The sequence below is a fragment of the Nyctereutes procyonoides genome, unplaced genomic scaffold, assembly GCF_905146905.1.
Source record: "Nyctereutes procyonoides isolate TBG_1078 unplaced genomic scaffold, NYPRO_anot_genome, whole genome shotgun sequence".
NCBI classification, from domain to species: Eukaryota; Metazoa; Chordata; class Mammalia; order Carnivora; family Canidae; genus Nyctereutes; species Nyctereutes procyonoides.
Window position 1 is genome coordinate 14241894 of NW_026575046.1, and position 19877 is coordinate 14261770.

At 40.1% G+C, this 19877-nt stretch overlaps 1 protein-coding gene across 1 annotated transcript in view; it reads right to left on the reverse strand.

The window, feature by feature from the left end:
* ADAMTS12 (ADAM metallopeptidase with thrombospondin type 1 motif 12) overlaps window positions 1-19877 on the reverse strand; it is a 304749-nt gene that overhangs the window by 183274 nt on the left and 101598 nt on the right. Inside the window, exon 3 of the mRNA XM_055325268.1 lies at window positions 6010-6160. Coding sequence (XP_055181243.1) covers window positions 6010-6160 — 151 coding nt within the window. The remainder of the gene's footprint in view (window positions 1-6009; window positions 6161-19877) is intronic.

The window sequence follows — 19877 nt, forward strand, 5'->3', positions numbered from 1 at the left end:
ATTTAAATTCAATTAGCCAACATAAAGTACATAGTGTCAGATGTAGTGTTCAATGATTTATCAGTTGCATGTACCACCCATGCTCAATGACATCACGTGCCCTCCTTAATGACCATCATCCAATTTCCTCATCCCCCCACCCACCTCCCCTCCATCAACACTCAGTTTGTTTCCTAGAATTAAGAGTCTGTCATGGTTTTTCTCCCTCTCTGATGACTTCCCACTTAGTTTTCCCTCCCTTCCTCTGACCCTCTGTGCTGTTTCTTATATTCCACATATGAGTGAAAGCATATGATTATTGTCTTTCTCTGACTGACTTATTTCACTCACCATAGTACCCTCCAGTTCCATCCACATCAATGTAAATGGTGAATATTCATCTTTTCTGATGGCTGAATAATATTCTGTTGTATATGTATAGACCACATCTTCTTTATCCCCTTCATCTGTGGAAGGGCATCTCAGTTCCTTCCACAGTTTGGCTATTGTGGACATTGCTGCTATGAACACTGGGGTGCAGGTGCTCCTTCGGGTCCCTACATTTATACTTCTCTAACTTCTAATAGGAGAGATCAAGGGCAGAGAGACTAGTCAGGAGGCTCTGCTATAATCTCGGTGTGGTTACGATGCTGAAGCACAGTAATGCACTGGAGAGAGGCAGACAACTGAGGAAACTATTTAGGAGGCAGAAATGGCAGGGCTTGGCAATCTGGATCGACTGAAAACATAATAAAAGAAGAAAACCCCACCAGGAGCTTGTTTGCCACACAGGGCTCTGTGTTAACTAGCACACAGCAAAGTAAGGTATGAATCACTGTGGAGTGGCTACAATCACAAGGCGATCAGCCAATCAGGAAATTCAAGACAAGTCTCGGGCTGGTTGTATTAAGAAAGTTTGCTGTTAGCCAAAACAAACAAACAAACAAACAACTTGTGTACTTTAGACCCAGTATGGAGTATGACACCGATTTAGAATCAACTACCTGGATTTCCATAAAATCAGAACAACTCCCCCCACCCCCACCCCGGCACACACTACATCAATTAGTGATCTTATATGCTAATTATTCTAATGTTAATATCATAACATTTATAACATTTGTTAGCATTTAGTAATTTCTGTGCATGCCATTTAAAAGGCAACTCAAACAACAACAAAAATAAATAAATAAATAAATAAAAGGCAACTCAAAAATTTCCAAAAGACTTCCATAAGAAATCTACTCAGACGGATTTCTGGCAATATGGTAGTCTAGATACGCTGAAAACCTCTCCCAGTATTAAGTCCTTAATAAGCATTTAAAAAGGGAAGAAATCTTCAGAGGCCAAAAACAGTAAAACAAATACAAGTAAGCAGAAATTCAGGAAGAAAAGCAAAAGATGGACTGTGATGATCCTTTCTATGTGTCCCCTTTGGCTAGGTGCTGATCCCAGTATCCAAACAAACAGTAATCTGGCTGTTGCTGTGAAAGGTGTCTCACAGATGTAAATTAAAGTCCTTTACTCATTGACTTTAGTAAAGTCAAAGAGAATTATTCTTGGTAATCTGCAGGCCTGACTTAATCAGCTGGAAGACCTTAATAGTCGAGCTGAGACCTGCCTTGGACACCACCGCTTCAGCCTATGCCTGACACTTGCAGCCTTCCTGCCTTTCCTGATGGCCTGCCCTTGGATCTGGGATTTGCTTAGCCAGCCCCCACTACAGTGGTAACCAATTTCTTGTAATAAATCTCCTAATATATATCTTCTACTGGTTCTCTGGCTGAAAGCTGATTGATGCACACAGCCAGCTGCTATACCAGGATATCTGCTCCTTGCTATTTTGCTCTAGAGGAAAAAAAAAAAAAAAAGACAAGTTTAAAAGTCAGATTAGAGCCTAAGTGAAAAAATGAACCAGAAAAAGAAGAAACAAGTAAGCAAACCTACATTTGGTTCTCTGCGCATCAACTCTGGGTACAGGGGAGAAAACTATCCATGAGGAATCTATAGCCACAAGCCATGGATTTGGGGCCCAAGTTCATAACAAATATCTTCAAGTTCAACATTAAGCACAGAGAGAAACCACTTCATATCCCTGACTAGCCAAATTTAAAAGTGAGAATAGCAAGTATTGGACAGAATGTGGAACAATGGGACCGCTCACTCACCACACTTGAACATCAGCTTTGGAAAGTAAGTTTGTGTCATCCGGTAAAGTCAGGTGTACATATCCCATGAGATATTCATTCCACTACTTGGTATGTATCTTTGATAACCCTACAGGCTCGAATCCTAAGAAACATGTTCAAGAACAGCCTCTATGACATAATATATAATAGCTCCAAACTGGATGCAGTTCATGTCTACTCACGGGAGACTGGATAAGTGGAAGATGCACATAATGGAATACAGTTACAGCAGGGAAAATGAGTGAATTACAGCTACATATCCTGGCACAGAACATAATGCAGAGTGACAAAATGCCTGATACATGAATTAAGATTCCATTTTCCTTCATGGTCTTACCATTTAGTATAAAGATAAAACCAGGACCAGATCCCTACTTGCCCATGTCCTATATCCAGGATGTCAGCTCTGAGGACCAAGAATTATATCCTATTCACATATGAACCCACAGAACCTAGGAGAGCACCAGACATAAAGAATATACCAAACAGATATTTGTTAAATGAATAAATTTTGAACACAAAAACACATGCCAGGAACCACGCCCTATGTTCCCAACCTAAAGTCCTTATGCATGAAATCCCAAACTCTGATCTTATCTGCCTCAACCCCTTTCTGCCATAGATGACCCTGTAGCAGTTAGCATTTGATTGGACTAGTGTTAATTCCCCTTCCCCAACTTCCTAAAACCATAGTTTCCATTGATACTCCATCAATTAGTCACTTTAAGTCCCAGAATATGTTGACAAAAACAAAACAAAAACAAAAACAAAACAAAACTTCAGATAAAGGAAACTGTGTTTCCTAAGATAAAATGAACTTCTAAAGACTGTAATAAAATGAACTTTTGGACCACTGTGAAACTCCTGGACACCTTTCAATGTGGGAGATCAACATTAAGTAAAGGTACACATTTTAGAGGAATGTAATTGATAGATTTTCCTTTCTGAACTACTAGAGCACTTTTAAAGTACATCTTTTTTTTCAATACCAAAGGTGTTCCTACTTTAAACATTATAAAGACAGACCATTTTATACAAGTAAAGGTGATCTTTCTTGACATAATCACAGTAATTCAATCTTGAGACACCAACTGACCTAAGTATAAAATGTACCTTAATGTTGGCTAATGACATGGCCACTGTAGGTTAATTCCATCATCTCTGCAGGGTAACGTGGTATAAGAACACCGCAATTACCTTGTTTAGCAAGACCAAGTATGTTTCAATATACCAAGATTTTTAAAATCCAAATGTCAAATATATTCTAAGAATATTCACAAGTCGGGACGCCTGGGTGGCTCAGCGGTTGAGCATCTGCCTTTGGCTCAAGGCATGATCCCAGTTTAGGGATCGAGTCCCACATCAGGGTCCCTGCACGGAGCCTACTTCTCCCTCTGTCTATGTCTCTGCCTATCTCTGTGTCTCTCAGGAATAAATAAATAAATAAAATCTTAAAAAAAAAAAGAATATTTGCAAGCACATCAGATTACTCTTGAATCTCCAGCTATCATTTAGGCATTAAATCATGCTTGCTGTCTAGGGAAAGGATGATCACAAACAACTGATACTTTCTCAACTTCTAGAAAATACACATTTCTTTTTTCTATCAATGTTATGTAGACGAGAGACTAGTATATTCTAGTTTCATCTATTTGGCTATGGAGCACTCTTCGTTTCATTCCAGTGATTTACCAAATTTCTACTTTGCACCTTACACTATGCTACATACTGTTTGGGAAAGGAATTCTTACTCTAATAGAGCTTTCAAGACAGTGAATAAAACAAGATTTATATATTCAAGGAAGACATAAAGAATAAACATGAGGGAATATAAAGCCCAGGGTATAATAGAACCTTGACTTCTAAGCTTGGCTATATTCTGAGCATCTACTACCTTGATGGTTTTGAAAGTTCACTCCTTTCTTTGAGTCACAATTACTTCTTTGGTGAAAACAATTAAAGGTCCTTCCAACAGAACTATCTATTCAATTCTGACACTGAAAGGTTTTAAGCAAGCTTAAGAGAATAGCTTTTAGAAGATATGTGTGGAGAAATTCACAATGCAAGATCATTCTAAGTGGGATCAATCAGAGAAGTTTCCAGTACTGGTTAAGTCTTCAGCTGGCAGAGAATGAATAATGAAATGGCATGACAAGCACTATAGCTGAGGTATTATGTGTGACCTAAATGGAGACATGACATTTGTAAACCTCACTCCTTTCCTATCCATTCCTTCTGTCTTTATGACAAAATATGTACCATTCTCAGTTCATTATTCATCAACTCTACCTCAACAGAGAAGGTGTTCACGGTGGATGCATGAGGAATAGCCTAACTCATTTCACAGCACAACTGTGGCTATAGAAGTGATTCTTGGGCCCTGTCCACTCACTGCCCTAATAACTTCCCCTGCCATACTGATGACTCAGTGATCTAAAAAACAGTGAATCACACATACAAAGTGTTATCCTATCATCCAATGTGTATAGGAGTTGGGAAATTCTTCGGGTGATTAGATCAGAGCCATAAAAGTTCACATAGAAACTAAGTTATTTGGATTGGTAACTTAATCAATAGGACCATCCAGAAGAAGAATCTCTTCCCTTCTCTTAGCTTCTGCTAGGAGATTTAGACAGTAGGTTATCTGATTTAGAACAAAGTTGGAATAGCTTCCTAAAGTTAAGGAATGCAAACAGCTGTCCATTTTTGTATACAGGAAACATTATAGACTCAAAATTTCTTATTCTTTACATACTCTGCTAAGATTATAGAATAAACTTCAAGGAAAGTTACCATCTATCCCAGGGTCTGGGTGAAGTCTATTGAGAAATTACTTGTCCCCTTGTCCTCTCCGTCTCCTGCTTGCCAAGTTCTGAGTCCTCTCAAACCTTTATTAGCATCAGCCTGCCCTAATTCTTTCACTATCTATCTATTTTCCCATAGAGGCCCACAGTTTCCAAATCCTTTGGACATATAAATAATATTAAGGATTCCTTTCATTAACTGTCCCTCTGGCCCTTTATTTTTTTTTCTCTCTTTTTTTATATAAATTTATTTTTTATTGGTGTTCAATTTGCCAACATTAATTTTTTTCTCTTAAGAAAGGATAAACTATACAACATTTAAGAAAATGTCCCAATTTCCAGTGGCCTTTTATTCATAGATCATTATCTCCTACAAATCAGAGAGAATATGGGAATTGCAAGGAAACAACTTGGGTCAGTTCACCTCTGAAAACTATCTGAAACTGTTTAGTACAAGGTAGAGAGGACCAGTTCAGATCACTCCCAAGCAAGAGGCAGGGAACATACGTCAGTGAACTACAAACAAAAGGCAGCCAAAAGACGCTTTGCTGACTTCATCATCTGATAATGTGTGGATATTTCTTTCAGTTTCTCTTCACACATCATTATCAGCATCATCATACATTTAAATCTGCCTTCCATATGCAGATATGACAAGCGGTTCAGTAATTTTGCACACTAAAGTATTATAACTTTGCTAATACTAACACTAATTGTCTTTAAAGTATCTTCCTCTAGGGATTTATAAAGTTTAAAAAACAAACAATTCACCGTTATGAATATCAATTGAGTATCATTGATTAATGTAGCAAGGATGTGGAGAATGCCTCTTTCCCTTCCCATTAAGAACACAGAGACTAAAGTATGAAGAAGTGAAATTATTCCTAATAATTCCTAAGCCCAAGGGTATACACTTTGTGGCAACAGAGGGGGGGAGGTAGATAACAGATTTGAGTAAGAACTACCCACATTATAATAGAACAATAATGGAACAAAACAGACTCCTCAATGCAGTGAGGAGATTTAAGTCACCATACCCTTTAATCCACATGTTGGTTCCTTCTGTTCTGGAACTCTCTGCCTCAGCCTCCTATAAATGATGTGTGGGTGGTACTCTCCCTCAGCCACTGGATGCTTTTTGATGGGCTCAATGAAGAAGTCTCCATGTGGTAGATGGAAAAACCCAGTCTGTAAATATACATAATACAAAGATCTATTTGAATCAATTCTATATCTATGCAAAGAAGATTAGTACAGTGAAAAATACATAGATCTGATGATACCTGAAAACCTGTAAGACCAGTGCTTTCAAAGTCTGCCATTTCATCTCACAGAAAAGCTACACATGAACAAGTTAATGAGGTGTCTTTATAGTCACAGTTATTCAATATTTTGGGGTCATGGATCCCTTTGAGATTCCAATAAAAAAAATGTACCCACACACATGTATCCAAAATGTGGCATGCAATGTTGCAGGTTCATTCCCAGCTCCTAAAACCATTGCTGGTTATCTATAAATCTTAAATTAGGAACCAGTGCTGCCCAGTTGCCCTATTATGGAATTGATACCTAAACCCCATATTCCGTTGATAATTTTTTGGAAAACCTGTATGGAGGTAGTCTAGCAATATGTTCACATAGCTGCTTGACTTGAAGTGTTTTGGCCACAATGCTCTCATGGAAACAATAGAAACAGAGCACAGAGTCCCTGATCTGAGACTGAGTTTCCAGGAATCCACAGTGCAAAGTCCTCTGTCAGTTTCCAGGGGAGGGGAGCCCTCTCACTCACAGATATGGGAATCAGTGATAAGCTGGAAAAAGCCCAAGAATGAATAAGTCTTTCTGGAGCTCAGATCTAGAAGTGGTATATGCTACAACTCTCTTTTCTCTTCAGGAGAATTTCTTAGTGCTCATTTGAGATGTTTAGAAAACTCCTTTGCCAATGATCTGCTAGGCTGGACTTGAGGCTCAGGATCTGAATTTTATATTAACAAAGAAAAGAACTTGCCCTAGAAGACCTGCCTAAGGCACCATACTGAGGTGATCAGGAAGGAGCTCAGCCTCTGGAATTCAACTGGATTCAATCCCAGCTCCTCCACTTAGTAGCACTGTGACCTTGGGCAAGTGACTTGCTCAGTTTCAGCTTTGTCAAGTGAAAAATGGGGATAACCAAGGATTGTTATGAAGGCCAAATGAATTAATATGTGCAAAGCTCTTAGAAAAGGGCCTGGCTCATAGTCTCATCTATCACTGGTCTCTTTCCAGATTTTATGTCATTTCGTTGTATTAGGATCAATATAGCTGATCAGTGGATAGTAAGTTTTGCAAGAGTAAGCCTGGAAACACTGGAGGGCTTAGGGAAACCATGAAGGCTTCTGAGTTCAAGCCCCCTCACCATCCCTCAGCAAGCCACAGCTGCCCTGCTCTGCAGATGAGTCTGAAGACTAGCTGAGCAGCCCCCATACTCGAAAAGACAAGAGGGGCTCATGAAAAGAGGCTGCTGTCTGTGGACAGTCCGTGACTTGGATGTCTTTCCAAAATGTTTGCTTCCCTGGACCAGTAACATAACTGGATAACATAAATCTCACAAATGGCTTCCTGTTTTCATCACTGACTTTGAAATGTCTTTAATAACAAGGGGAATAGGAAAAAAAAAGGCACACTTTACTGGCAGTCATAACAACAGCTGTGTGATTTTTAATAGGTCACCCCACCTGTTAAATGGGGGTAAAACCTACTAATTCATAGGGCTGTTAGAAGAATCAAATGAGTCAAGGCTTATAAAAGTGCCATGCAAAGTACTTTACAAATGCAGGTTGGTAATGCTTTCTCTGAGAAATCCCATGCGACATAAAGAACTGACAAGACCCAGATTGTAATAGATAGCTGCAAACAGACTTGTGCAGTGCTAAGATTTGGTTCCATTTCTACTCTGAGACAAAGAGCACAGACGTGAGAATGTAAGCCTGTTGCTGATGGAACTCATTTGTTGACAGAAAAAAAGGAGGACTCAAAGACTCCTCAGGGAAGGCTGGTGTGGGGTCCCTTTGTGCAACTGCTATCAACCTAATACTGATGTCCTTGAAGAAAAAAACATTTGCCAACAAGAATGATTTATTGGTATTTCTTTAGCCTCAAATTCTGGACCCAGGTGGTACAGAAGAAACAGATGGGGCTCCAGCTGAGAACATAATAACTATTTATGAGCAACATGAATGAGAATGACTGAAAGCCAAACAAGCATTTTCCTAAAGGTTTACTTTCATCTCATTCCTCCACGAGGCCAGCCCTGCACCTGGAAATCACCTACTCAGCCTAAATATTTCTCAGAAGCTGGATGGTGACAACTAGGAGGGCTGGCTGACTCACCAGCTGGAAGGGAAGCAGAACACCTGCTCACATGCATGGACCCCACATGTGTGTCACACAGAAGGAGAGGGGATCTTCAGATGAAGACCAATGAGGAAGAGACACCTACTGGTCTGGAGGAGAACGAGGTGGGAAGATTTCGTAGCAGAGCTCCGCCCTCTTCTCTCCACCAGTATATAGACACAGGGCTTTATACAAGAGTATCCAGGTGGCAATGGTTTATTGGTCTCTCCTCACCTAACCAGAGCCAGGTCATGCCGAAAGAACTCATATATGGTTTGCTTTCCAAACAAAGGACTGGCTCCATGCTTTCCTGAGGCTAACTGCCCTACTACCAGTTCTGGAAGAGGCACTCTTCATTACAATCTTCTCCATAACCTGCTCACCTTTCTTAGATCTTTGAAGAATGCGAATGGACTTGAAAAAAGGTATCCATTTCACTGGGGGCTTGCACTCTGTTCTCAGAAGAACCAGGGCAGAATGAACCCCAGGTAGAAGCTCAAAGACAAATCTGCCCTTCTCTCCATTGTCATCTACTCTTTCCCTCAGTATCCAGTAGTCTGAGCACACTGTTAACTCCCTGTTGGAAATAAACTCACGTCCTTGTTTGTTTTGTGTTCATTTTTTAAAGATCGAATTCATTTATTTGAGAAGCAGAGAGAGAAAGCATGAGTGGGGATGGGGGGGGGGGGAGAAGTAGGTTATCCCCTGTGCAGGGAGCCTGATGTGGGACTCGGTCCCAGGACCTGGGATCATAACATGAGCTATAAGCAGATGCTTAACCAAATGAGCCACCAGGGTACACCTCACATTCTTGTTTTAACTAAGTTATAAATACCTGTGAATGCTTCCTGAGGCTATCTTCTTCTTTTTTTTTTTTTTTGAGGCTATCTTCTAAGAATTGTTTTAAATAAACTTTATTTTGAAGATTTATAAACATATAAAAAGATATACAAATCATAACTGTAAAGTCCCATAAATCTTTCCTAGATGGAACAGCTAAATGGAGAAACAATATTCCCAGCGGCTGAGAAACTCCCTATTTCCCTCCCAGTCAATACCATCCCCACCCAAGGATAACCATTATTCTGATTTCTAACACTAATAAATTAATTTTAAGCCTGCCTTTAATTCTTTATAGGAAATATTACTTGACAAAAAAGAAAAAATGTCTACTAATTCATTTCAAGTGTTAGGGACTGACTAATGGAAAAGATTTTAAGGCAGGTGGATTTCTTAAAGCTCATTAAATCACTTTTCAAGTTGCTTTCTACTCATCAGGCAAGCCCAGCTGGGGGGCATGAGACAAAGGGCTGAGCCACTTAGGTGTGAGTCAGTGGCATTGAACTTCTGCTCTCTGACAAAGGAAGGTGGGAAAGGACCTTCACAGACTCTTTAGAATCAACTTATTTTTGCCAGTCTTGGATTGAGAATAATTGCCTACAACCTCTTCTCCTCCTCCCAACAAAGTGTTAGTCATCTTGATATAAATGACATTATACTTCCATTAGTGCAATGATTTGGGGTCCTGTAGGCAACTAGCAGCATCTAACAAGGAAGTTGTGAACAGAGTGTTCTAGAATCACACAGCCTAGAGACCCTAACCTATGCTGGCATGCTGACATGCCTACCATAGGCAAAACCTAGCAAACTAAAGAGTAACAACCATGGTATTGTAAAATACATAAGAAAGAATCACTAAATCAGTTCTGACACTCAGAGCTCTGTGTTGCACAGCTCAAGGGGGTGCTGTTGACATAGGAAAAAGGTGTGAATGGCACCCCTTGGAGTTGTGCAACGGAACAGTGCTGCCAAAACTTGTCAGCCTGTCCTGGAAAGAAATTCCTTTTCATGTGAAAATTTAAGAAGTTACCAGATCGGCTTTTTCTTTCAATGATGATGCAGACAACAAGAGCGATATACTGGTTTGGGATAAAGAGGTACTCAGATTCTCAATTACAGTACATGAATCCCGGAAAAGATACCCGGTTCCTCACTATAATAGTAGTGGTAGGCATAGCCTAATGTATAGGCTTGTTGACTATGTTGTACTCCTCTCAATGACACTCAAATAAAAATTTGAAAAACAACATTAGGTAAAATTAAAACTTCAGTTCTGCTGTTAGTTATATTAGCCACATCTCAGATGCTCAGTAGCAGCCTGCAGCTCGTGGCTGTCAAATTGGATGGTACAGATGTAAAACATGTCCATCATCACAGGAAATTCTCTTTGGCAGCATTGTTGCAAGAGGTGGGGACCAGATCGGTGTTGTTATAATATCTGCCCTATGTATGGTAACTCCAAGTGGATGCACCAGAGCATGTCTTCCTGGCTTGAGCTTTTTCTCCTCACACATCAGTCACTAGCACTGCCAAGACTAATATGCAAAATCTTCATGAATTTATGACATTACCAGTCACTCTTCCCTTTGACTCCTCACTATAATAGATAAGAAAGAGGATAAAAATCATCCTTATTATCAATCTATATCTATCACTTGGCCAACTCTATGCTAAGAACTCTAAGAGAGATACATAAACCTCAAGGTTTACAATGCAGCCAGGAAGACAGGACTTGATATGCAGCACCCCTGAGAAAGGTGTATATTTGGGGTGTGATGGGTACGTAGGTGTACCTAGGTGCTACAGATTCCATTGCTGTGGTTCAGATGAAGACCAATGAGGAAGAATGCTTTCAGAGGGCAAACACGGAAGACCGCACTTCTATAGTCTCTAAGATACTAGGCACAGTTGTAAAGCCAGGACAGCCTCCCAGAATTATTAACTTTTTTGTCGCTGGCTTGCAACAGGCATTTTATTATTTATTATATAACCTAAGTCAGAAGTCAAGAGATGATAGAAGCCTCAGAATAAGATGTAAGACCACTGGGAAGATTCCCCCATGATCCCAAGAGCTCCCTGAGTGGCCTGCATGGAGCCAAAGGGAAGAGTGACTGGTAATGTCATAAATTCATGAAGATTTTGCATATTAGTCTTGGCAGTGCTAGTGACTGATGTGTGAGGAGAAAAAGCTCAAGCCAGGAAGACATGCTCGGGTGCATCCACCTGGAGTTACCATACGGGGCAGATATTATAACAACACCGATCTGGTCCCCACCTCTTGCAACAATGTTGCCAAAGAGAATTTTCTGTGATGATGGAGATGTTTTACATCTGTACCATCCAATTTGACAGCCATGAGTGCAAGTTGCTACTGAGCATCTGAGATGTGGCTAATATAACTAACAGCAGAACTGAAGTTTTAATTTTACCTAATGTTGTTTTTTAAATTTTTATTTGAGTGTCATTGAGAGGAGTACAACATAGTGAGTCAACAAACCTATACATTATGCCATGCCGACCACGAGCATAGTCACCATCTGTCACCATACAACGCTACTACAATATCATTGACTATATTCCTTACTCTGTGCCTTTTATCCTCATGACTTATTCATTTCATAACTGGAAGCATGTATCTCCCACTTCCCTTCACCCATTTCTCCCATCCCCCACCCCCATCCCCTCTGGCAACCATCAGTTCTGTCCTCTATATTCAGAGGTCTGATTCTGTATTTTTGTTTGTTTTATTCATTTGTTTTGTTTTCAGTTTCCATATATAAGTGAAAATCATAGGGTATTGGTTTTTCTCAGTCTAACTTATTTCACTTGCGTCATATCCTGTAGGTCCATCAATGTTGTTACAAATGGCAAGATCTCATTCTGTTTATGGCTGAGTAATATTCTGTGTGTGTATATGTGTGTGTGTGTGTGTGTGTGTGTATACACACATCTTCTTTATCCATTCATCTATCAATAGACATTTAGGTTGCTTGCATATCTTGGCTACTATAAATAATGCTGTAATAAACAGAGGGGTGCATATATCTTTTTGAAGTAGTGTTTTTGTTTTCTTTGGGTAAATAGCCAGTAGTGGAATTGTTGAATAATAGAACAAAGCTGGAGGTACCACAGTTCCAGATTTCAAAATAGTTTTTTTTAAAGATTTTATTTATTTATTCATAGACACAGAGAGAAAGAGGCAGAGACACAGGCAGAGGGAGAAGCAGGCTCCATGCAGGGAGCCCAATGTGGGACTCGATCCTGGGACCCCAGGATCACACACCCCAGGCTGTAGGCGGTGCCAAACCGCTGCGCCACCGGGGCTGCCCTCAAAATAGTTTTAATCAAATATATATAGTATTAATCAAAATAGTATTAGTCAAAATAGTATGATACTGTCACAAAAATAGACACCCAAATCAATGGAACAGAATAGAGAGCCCAGAAATAAAGCCCCTGCTTATATGGTCAATTAATCTATGACAAAGGAGGCAAGAATATGCAATGGGGAAAGCACCCTCAATAAATGGTGCTGGGAAAACTAGACAGCTACATTCAAAAGAATGAAACTAGACCACTTTCTAATACCACACACACAAATAAGCTCAAAAAGGATAAAGATCTAAATGTCATACCTGAAAGCATAAAAATCCTAAAAGAGAACGCAAGCAGTAATTTCTTGGATATCAACCATAACAATATTTTTCTAGCTATGCCTCCTCAGGCAAGGAAATAAAAAAGAAAAATAAACTATTAGGGCCCCATCAAAATAAGCTTCTGCACAGCAAAGGAAACCAACAAAATAAAAAGACAACATACTAAATAAGAGAAAATATTTTCAAATGATCTATCTAATAAGAGTTGAATATCTAAAATATATAAAGAACTTCTACAGCTCAACACCGAAAAATACATGATTAAAAAAATGGAGAGAGGACCTGAATACACATTTTTCCAAAGACGTGCAGACGGCCAACAGATACATAAAAAGATGCTCAACATGACTCATAATCAGGGGAATGCAAATAAAATCCACAATGAGATATTACCTTAAACCTGTCAGAATGGCTACTCTCAAAAAGATAAGAAATAACAGGTATCAGTGAGGATGTGGAGAAAAATGAACCCTTGTGCACTGCTGGTGGGAATGCAAACTGGCCCAGCCACTGTGAAAAATAATATGGAGGTTCCTCAAAAAATTAAAAACAGGGGTACCTGGGTGGCTCAGTGGTTGAGTGGCTGCCTTCAGCTCAGAGGATGATCCTGGAGTCCTGGGATCGAGTGCTACATCGTGGTCCCTGCATCATAATCTGCAGGGAGCCTGCTTCTCTCTCTGCCTATGTCTCTGCCTCTCTCTCTGTCTCTCATGAATGAATAAATACAATCTTTAAAAAATTAAAAACAGAAATACCATATGATCCAATTTCATTTAACTTTAATTATTATCTTAAATTCAAATAGCCATAGGTAGTTAATTGCTACCACCTTGGACTGTATATTTCCAGAGACTGGCTAATGACCAAAGGAAATCCACAGCATATGCATCATAGAGTGATGAGTTCTATAATCAAGGCAAAGTTGAAGACTTTTCTTAAAAGAAATACAATCTGCAAAAATGTGACATCTCACTGTAACAGTTTGCTTTTCAAGATCAAGTCAATCAGGAGCCAGCTTGGAAACACCAATGAATGTACTGACACAAACTTCAGAGAAATGAGAGAGATAAGTAGGTATAAACAATTCAATGTTTGCCAAAGTTAAAATGAAACACTGGGAGCAAATTTGGCTGGATGAGGGTTGTGTGAGGGGGCTGCCATTGTTCTGAGACCAGAATGGAAGGGGCGTGAACCCTGGGACTGGAGTTGTGATCATATAGACTTGGAAAGCAGATTCCACTTCTAGAAGGTGTTGTTCCCCTGACAGCCCTGAAATATCAACCTACATGTCCTCATACCTCTCCCATGCTCTTCAGAGAAGCTTGCCACAATCCTAATATACACAAGACCACATCCCACTCCCTGGTTGGTAGTTTAGAGTCTAAATAGAAAATATAAAGCTCTTCATTTAAAAAATCTGATGAGGGGGATCCCTGGGTGGCTCAGCAGTTTGGCGCCTGCCTTTGGCCCAGGGCATGGTCCTGAAGTCCCAGGATCGAGTCCCACATTGGGCTTCCGGCGTGGAGCCTGCTTCTCATTCCTCCTGTGTCTCTGCCTCTCTCTCTATCTCTTTCTATATCTATCATGAATAAATAAATGAATAAATCTTTTTTAAAAAATAAAAATAAAAAATCTGATGAAATGGATTCCAAAAAATATATAAGTTCAAAAAGTTATGACAGGGTTTACTAGAAATAGCATGAGCTGTGTGACCGTGGTCAAATTGGTCAATATAGTGAGCCCCAGTTTTCTTATCTGTAAAATGGAACATCATCTATCTTAATTTGCAGGGTTATAACTATCAGAGACATTGTATGTAAAATGCCTAGCAGAAGGCTTTACTGTATTTATTGGTACCAAACAAATGCATAGCAGCTCATGTTGTCAAAGCACCATCCACAGTGAACACAATACAAAGTGGTGATGGAAGCAAGTCCATCTGCTTGATTCATCTCTTAGCTCCAAGTAACTTAACTTCCCTGGGCCTCAATTCCTTATCTGAAAATATGAACAGTGAGAGTAACTTGTTAACTAACTGATTAAGACTTGTCAATGTGTATTGAATGAGTCAGTGTAAAGCACCTGGATGAATGTTAGCACAGAAGTGCCTCATAAGCGTAAACTATTAGCTATTATGGTAGTCTAAGGAGCATTTCCCCCAGATGCCTGGTGTGATAGTGAATTTTACACGTCACCTTGACTGGCTGTCAAAAGTCCTGATTTAGGGCAGCCTGGGTGGCTCAGCAGTTTAGCACCACCTTCAGCCCAGGGCCTGATCCTGGAGACCCAGGATCAAGTTCCATGTCGGGCTCCCTGCATGGAGCCTGCTTCTCCCTCTGCCTGTGTCTCTGCCTCTCTCTCTCTTTCTCTCTCTCTCTCTCTCTCTCTCAAGAATAAATAAAATCTTTAAAAAAAAATCCTGATTTAATATTACTTCTGCGTGTCTGTGAGGTTGTTTCCATATGACATTAGCATTTGAATTTAATGGGATTCAGTAAATGAGAATGCCCTCCCCATTGTGGGTGGGCATCATCCAACCCCTTGAGAGTCAGATCTTTACTCTGACTCTCAGATAGGATTTATACACCATGAGCTCCTCTGCTTCTCAGGCCTTCAGACTCAGATGAGGTTACTCCATTGTTTGCTTGGTTCTCCAGCTTGCAGACGGCAGATTATAGGAGTTCTCAGCTTCCTTAATTGTGCAAGCCAATTCTTGACAATAAATCTCCTATATATAGGTATATACTACACTAACTAGGGGAGAATCAATGGCCAGTGGGTGTACACTGAGCTGTCTGGAAAAAATCTGAAAGGAGACAAAATTAATAGATTTCTCCTCCTTCCTTTTTGGTAGTCTGAGAGCTCAAACTGATGGTGGAGGCCTTCTAATGAAACTTCCAACACATCATGGGCATCCCCTCAGCCTGAAGGGCTGATTTTCTGGGCATCTCTCAAGCAGAATTGAGCTTAATTCACAAACTGGAATTTCTTCAAAGTAATGAAGGCTGAAATCTTCAATTTCAAACTTGAAACTTAATTTCAAGTCTCTAGGTCAGCCCTGGATACCAAATCCTGGCCTCTTTTCCCCCTGAAATCAGAATCTACAGCACCGTTTTTCTGCCTCCAATGGAAAAAGCCAAACTGGAGACAGGCTGAGTTACAGTCAACTGCAGCACTAACAAGCCATGTAGCTTTGACTAGTAATTCAGTCTCTCTGAGCCAGTTTGTTCATCTGTCAAAATGGTGATGACAGATGTCCTTTGCTGAGGAGCTTTAGTAAGAAATGAATAAAGTAATACACAAAGATTATCCCAAGCAGGGGCTGGCCTTCAGTAAATGTTGCCATCTCTTATAGATTTCCTCAAGGTGATGGTGTTTGGACTCTTCTCTGTGGCTAGATCATTTCTTCATTTTGCAGCATGGTGACCATAGTCATTTATTTCTGAAAGTACTCACTTATTGGTTCCAGAAGAAAACTTTCTGCTCAGGTAAAGGTAGAAAAGCTGTCTCTCATTAGTTGTACTCAATAGATAGTTCTTGGAACTAAGTGCATTTAATGCACCCCATTCTAATTCCCAAGAGATGTTCACATAGCTTCACTGACTATTGTTCTTAGGGAAGAAACACTAAGTCCCTGTGAGAAGAATAGCCACTCAGCCCACTAAAGTGGATCTTTAGAAATAAAAACACAATGACTAAAAAGAACAAGTTATCAGATGGTCCACTTATTTCTAATTTTTGTGTGCAAAGGAATCTTGGAAAACTTATTAAAAATGCATGTTCCCAGGAGTCTTGCCCAGAGATTCTTGTCAGACATCTAATGTATACCCAGGAATCTGCATTTTAGCAAGCACCTGGGATACAGGTAATTCACGTATCCTACGTTGGAAAACATGACACTATTCCAATAGGTGTTGATTTTTTTTATCTTCTTCTACCACCAAACCAGCATAACATTAAAGATATGGAGAAATACTGTCAATGATCCCAATTAAACACTCAATCAAAAGAAGTTTCAACTATAATGACTTGACTGCAATTTGTGGAGGATGATCCCCTGAATCTGAGGTTCACAGAGAATGCCCATAACACCTTAACAGATCAGATCGATAAAAGATGCCCAAAACAGCTTTAAACATTCTAGGAAATAGATTTTCTAATTGAATAAATGTTTTGGATTTGAAATGTGCTATCATTCGACATTAAGAAGATGGGCCATCTGAAAGAAGCTAACTTGACACAAATGCTGAAGAACCCTACCAAACTTATTATTCTTGAAAATTAAAAAAGGAATTTCATTACATCTCTAACCATGCATTCCATGATAAGCTAACAAGTTCAAGGAACATTGGCTAAGAGATATTGTAGCAACCAAAAACTCATTATAACTTTTCTCTCACAGTCTTCAGGGACAGGGTGGGAGCCTCATGGACGACAGTTACTTACAAAATGGTCTTTCCCATCCTGAGCAAAAGAAGGGATGTCAAAGACATAGGACAGTTCTGACTACTTCTCCTTCTCTTGATAATCTTCTATCAGAAAAATATTGTTTCTCAGAATTTCTTTATGGCTTTGCCTTTGTGGGGGAGAGGCTGTAAGTAGCAATCCATGTTCGTCATCACCAGAAAATTAGAAGTCCAACTAAAAAGAAGCAGGAAATTGTCAGCACACTGGAAGCCCAGGAAACATGTTATTAAGGAGAACAATGGAAGAGAACCAGCTTTGCAGAAGTGAAAGCACTGTCTCCCAGGGGGAGCAGAAAACCATTATGGCGGATATGGCCAAGATACAGCACTATTTTTTCACGATGCCCCAGCAGGTCATCATTCTCAGTCCAGAAACCATCCTCTACTATAAGGATACAAAATCCTTGCTGGGCTGTGGAAAACATGGCCCTGGCTCTGCTTCTCCTACCATGATGCTCTACTATCCCTGGTTGGGAGTGCTTCCACTCGGGCAGGAAAGAACACAGCAGCCAGCCAAGACTGTTGCTATGGCCACCAAAGTGATTTTGGCCTGAAACACGGCATTCCAGGAATGTTTAACAGTGGTTTAGGGACAAAGGTGGATGTCTTCTCTGGTGGCCTAGTGATGGCAGTAGGCAAACCATGAGGGATTTGATAGATGCTAGCCTCACCAAGTGCCACAGCAGAAAAAGGGGGAAAAGAAAAAGAACAGGAAAAAGAAAAAGAAAAGGAAAAAGAAAAAAAGAAGAGAAAATAAAAGAAAAAGGAAGAGGAGTTCTAGTGTGAGATCTTAAAGACATGGATGTAAACACTGATATTTATAGTGCATTACATCTCTAAAATGAAAAGATAAAAGAAGATTTGCCTTCCCAAGGGCTCTTTCATTAAAGAATGCGTCCACACTCACAGTCTCTACTTTCTAAACCCCCCTGAGGTCACAACTACAGCAGAACAAATTTTACTTATTTGTAATCCCCCACTGACCTATAAGAACAGGTCTGGGCAACTAGCATTTTTGGCCAAGGACAAACAAAACCTTCTTCCTCAGCAGAACAGACTTTCACATCCTTGAAGACAATATTAAAATGGTAAGGGGAAGGGTTCTAAATGACTATATTCAAGAAATGCTCAGAGGGTTCTAAATGACTATATTCAAGAAAGAAGGAAGAAGCTGAGAGAGTCCTAGAAATAATTCAGGGTATAGACAAAGCAGCCTCTGGAAATGGAGAGGCCGGAAGAGAGAAGATCCACAGAGGATCTAAGATAGGCCAGCTGGCAACCAAAGTGAAAGACCTGCAAAAAGAGACTGGAGCCTTTTACTTGATGCTTGACAGGAAACATACAGTATAAACTCCTTTACCTTTTTCACCAATGAAATCTTCAGTAAAATAATCATTTTCTATAGTCACATGATGTGACTAGAAGTGCTATGTCCTCCTCCAAAGATGGCATAAGAAGAAAAAGAGAGGCGAGCCATTGAAGCAATACACAGAGAGAACCTCTTTTTCTCTTTCAGTAGAGGTAAGATCGTCTGCTTATGGCACGTAGGCAGGGCAGCTGGGAAACTGCTCGGAAGAGTGGGAGAAGACACTGCCCTATTATGGAGCCTGCCTGAATGCTCAGCTGACCCTGAACCACTGAAAAGCCAGTCAAAGGAAATGACAAATAGGGCAACTGCAGGAGACGTTGTGGTTAGGAAAGGGAATTTAAGTGTTCAGATGTGATGAAGTGAAGGATCTTGAAATGGGGAGACTGTTGACAGTGTAATCACAAAGGTCCTTAACAAGAGGGAAGCAGGAGGATCAGAGAGAATAGCAGGAGATGGTATAATGACAGAAGCAGAGATCGGAGGGATATGGGAAGGGGCCACAGACCAAATATCACAGGGGCCTCTAGGAAGTGAAAATAGCAAGAGAACAGATTCTTCCATGAAGCCTCCAGAAGGAATGAAGCTCTAATGGCACTTGATTTTTGACTTCTGACCTCCAGAACCATAAGAGAATAAATTTGTGTTGTTTTAAGTCATGTTGTTTGTGGTCATTTGTTACAGCGGCCTCAGAAAACTCCTACACCTATGGAGTGGTCCACAAAGTTAACCCAGGCACAGAAGTCCAGGGAAGGGGAGTCAAGAAGGTCAAGGGTACGTGAGGTTAAGAAATGGCCTTGACACACAGTAAAAAATACATTTCACATCGAGACTCCAGTACATAACCAAACCAATGTTTCAAGAAGTAATGCTTCCCTCTTTTCCTATGTAGGAGGCATTCTGATATATTCTGCTCAGTGTTCTAGTTTTTTAATTTAAATTCTGTTTCCAACACACTACATTGATTTCACATCCATGTAATGGATTACATTACAGATTCAATCCACAGATTGAATGGATTACAACCTACAGATTCAAAAACATTGATACGGTGTTTGGGACTTTATTGCTAAATCTGCATCTGAGTTCTTATCCTGAGTCTATACTCTCTTCCTGTGTGACCTTGGCTCACAGGAAGATTGATGAGTCTCGGGCTGTTCACGTGAGCAATGGGCAATGCCTACTTTGATTAAGCTGTTATGAAG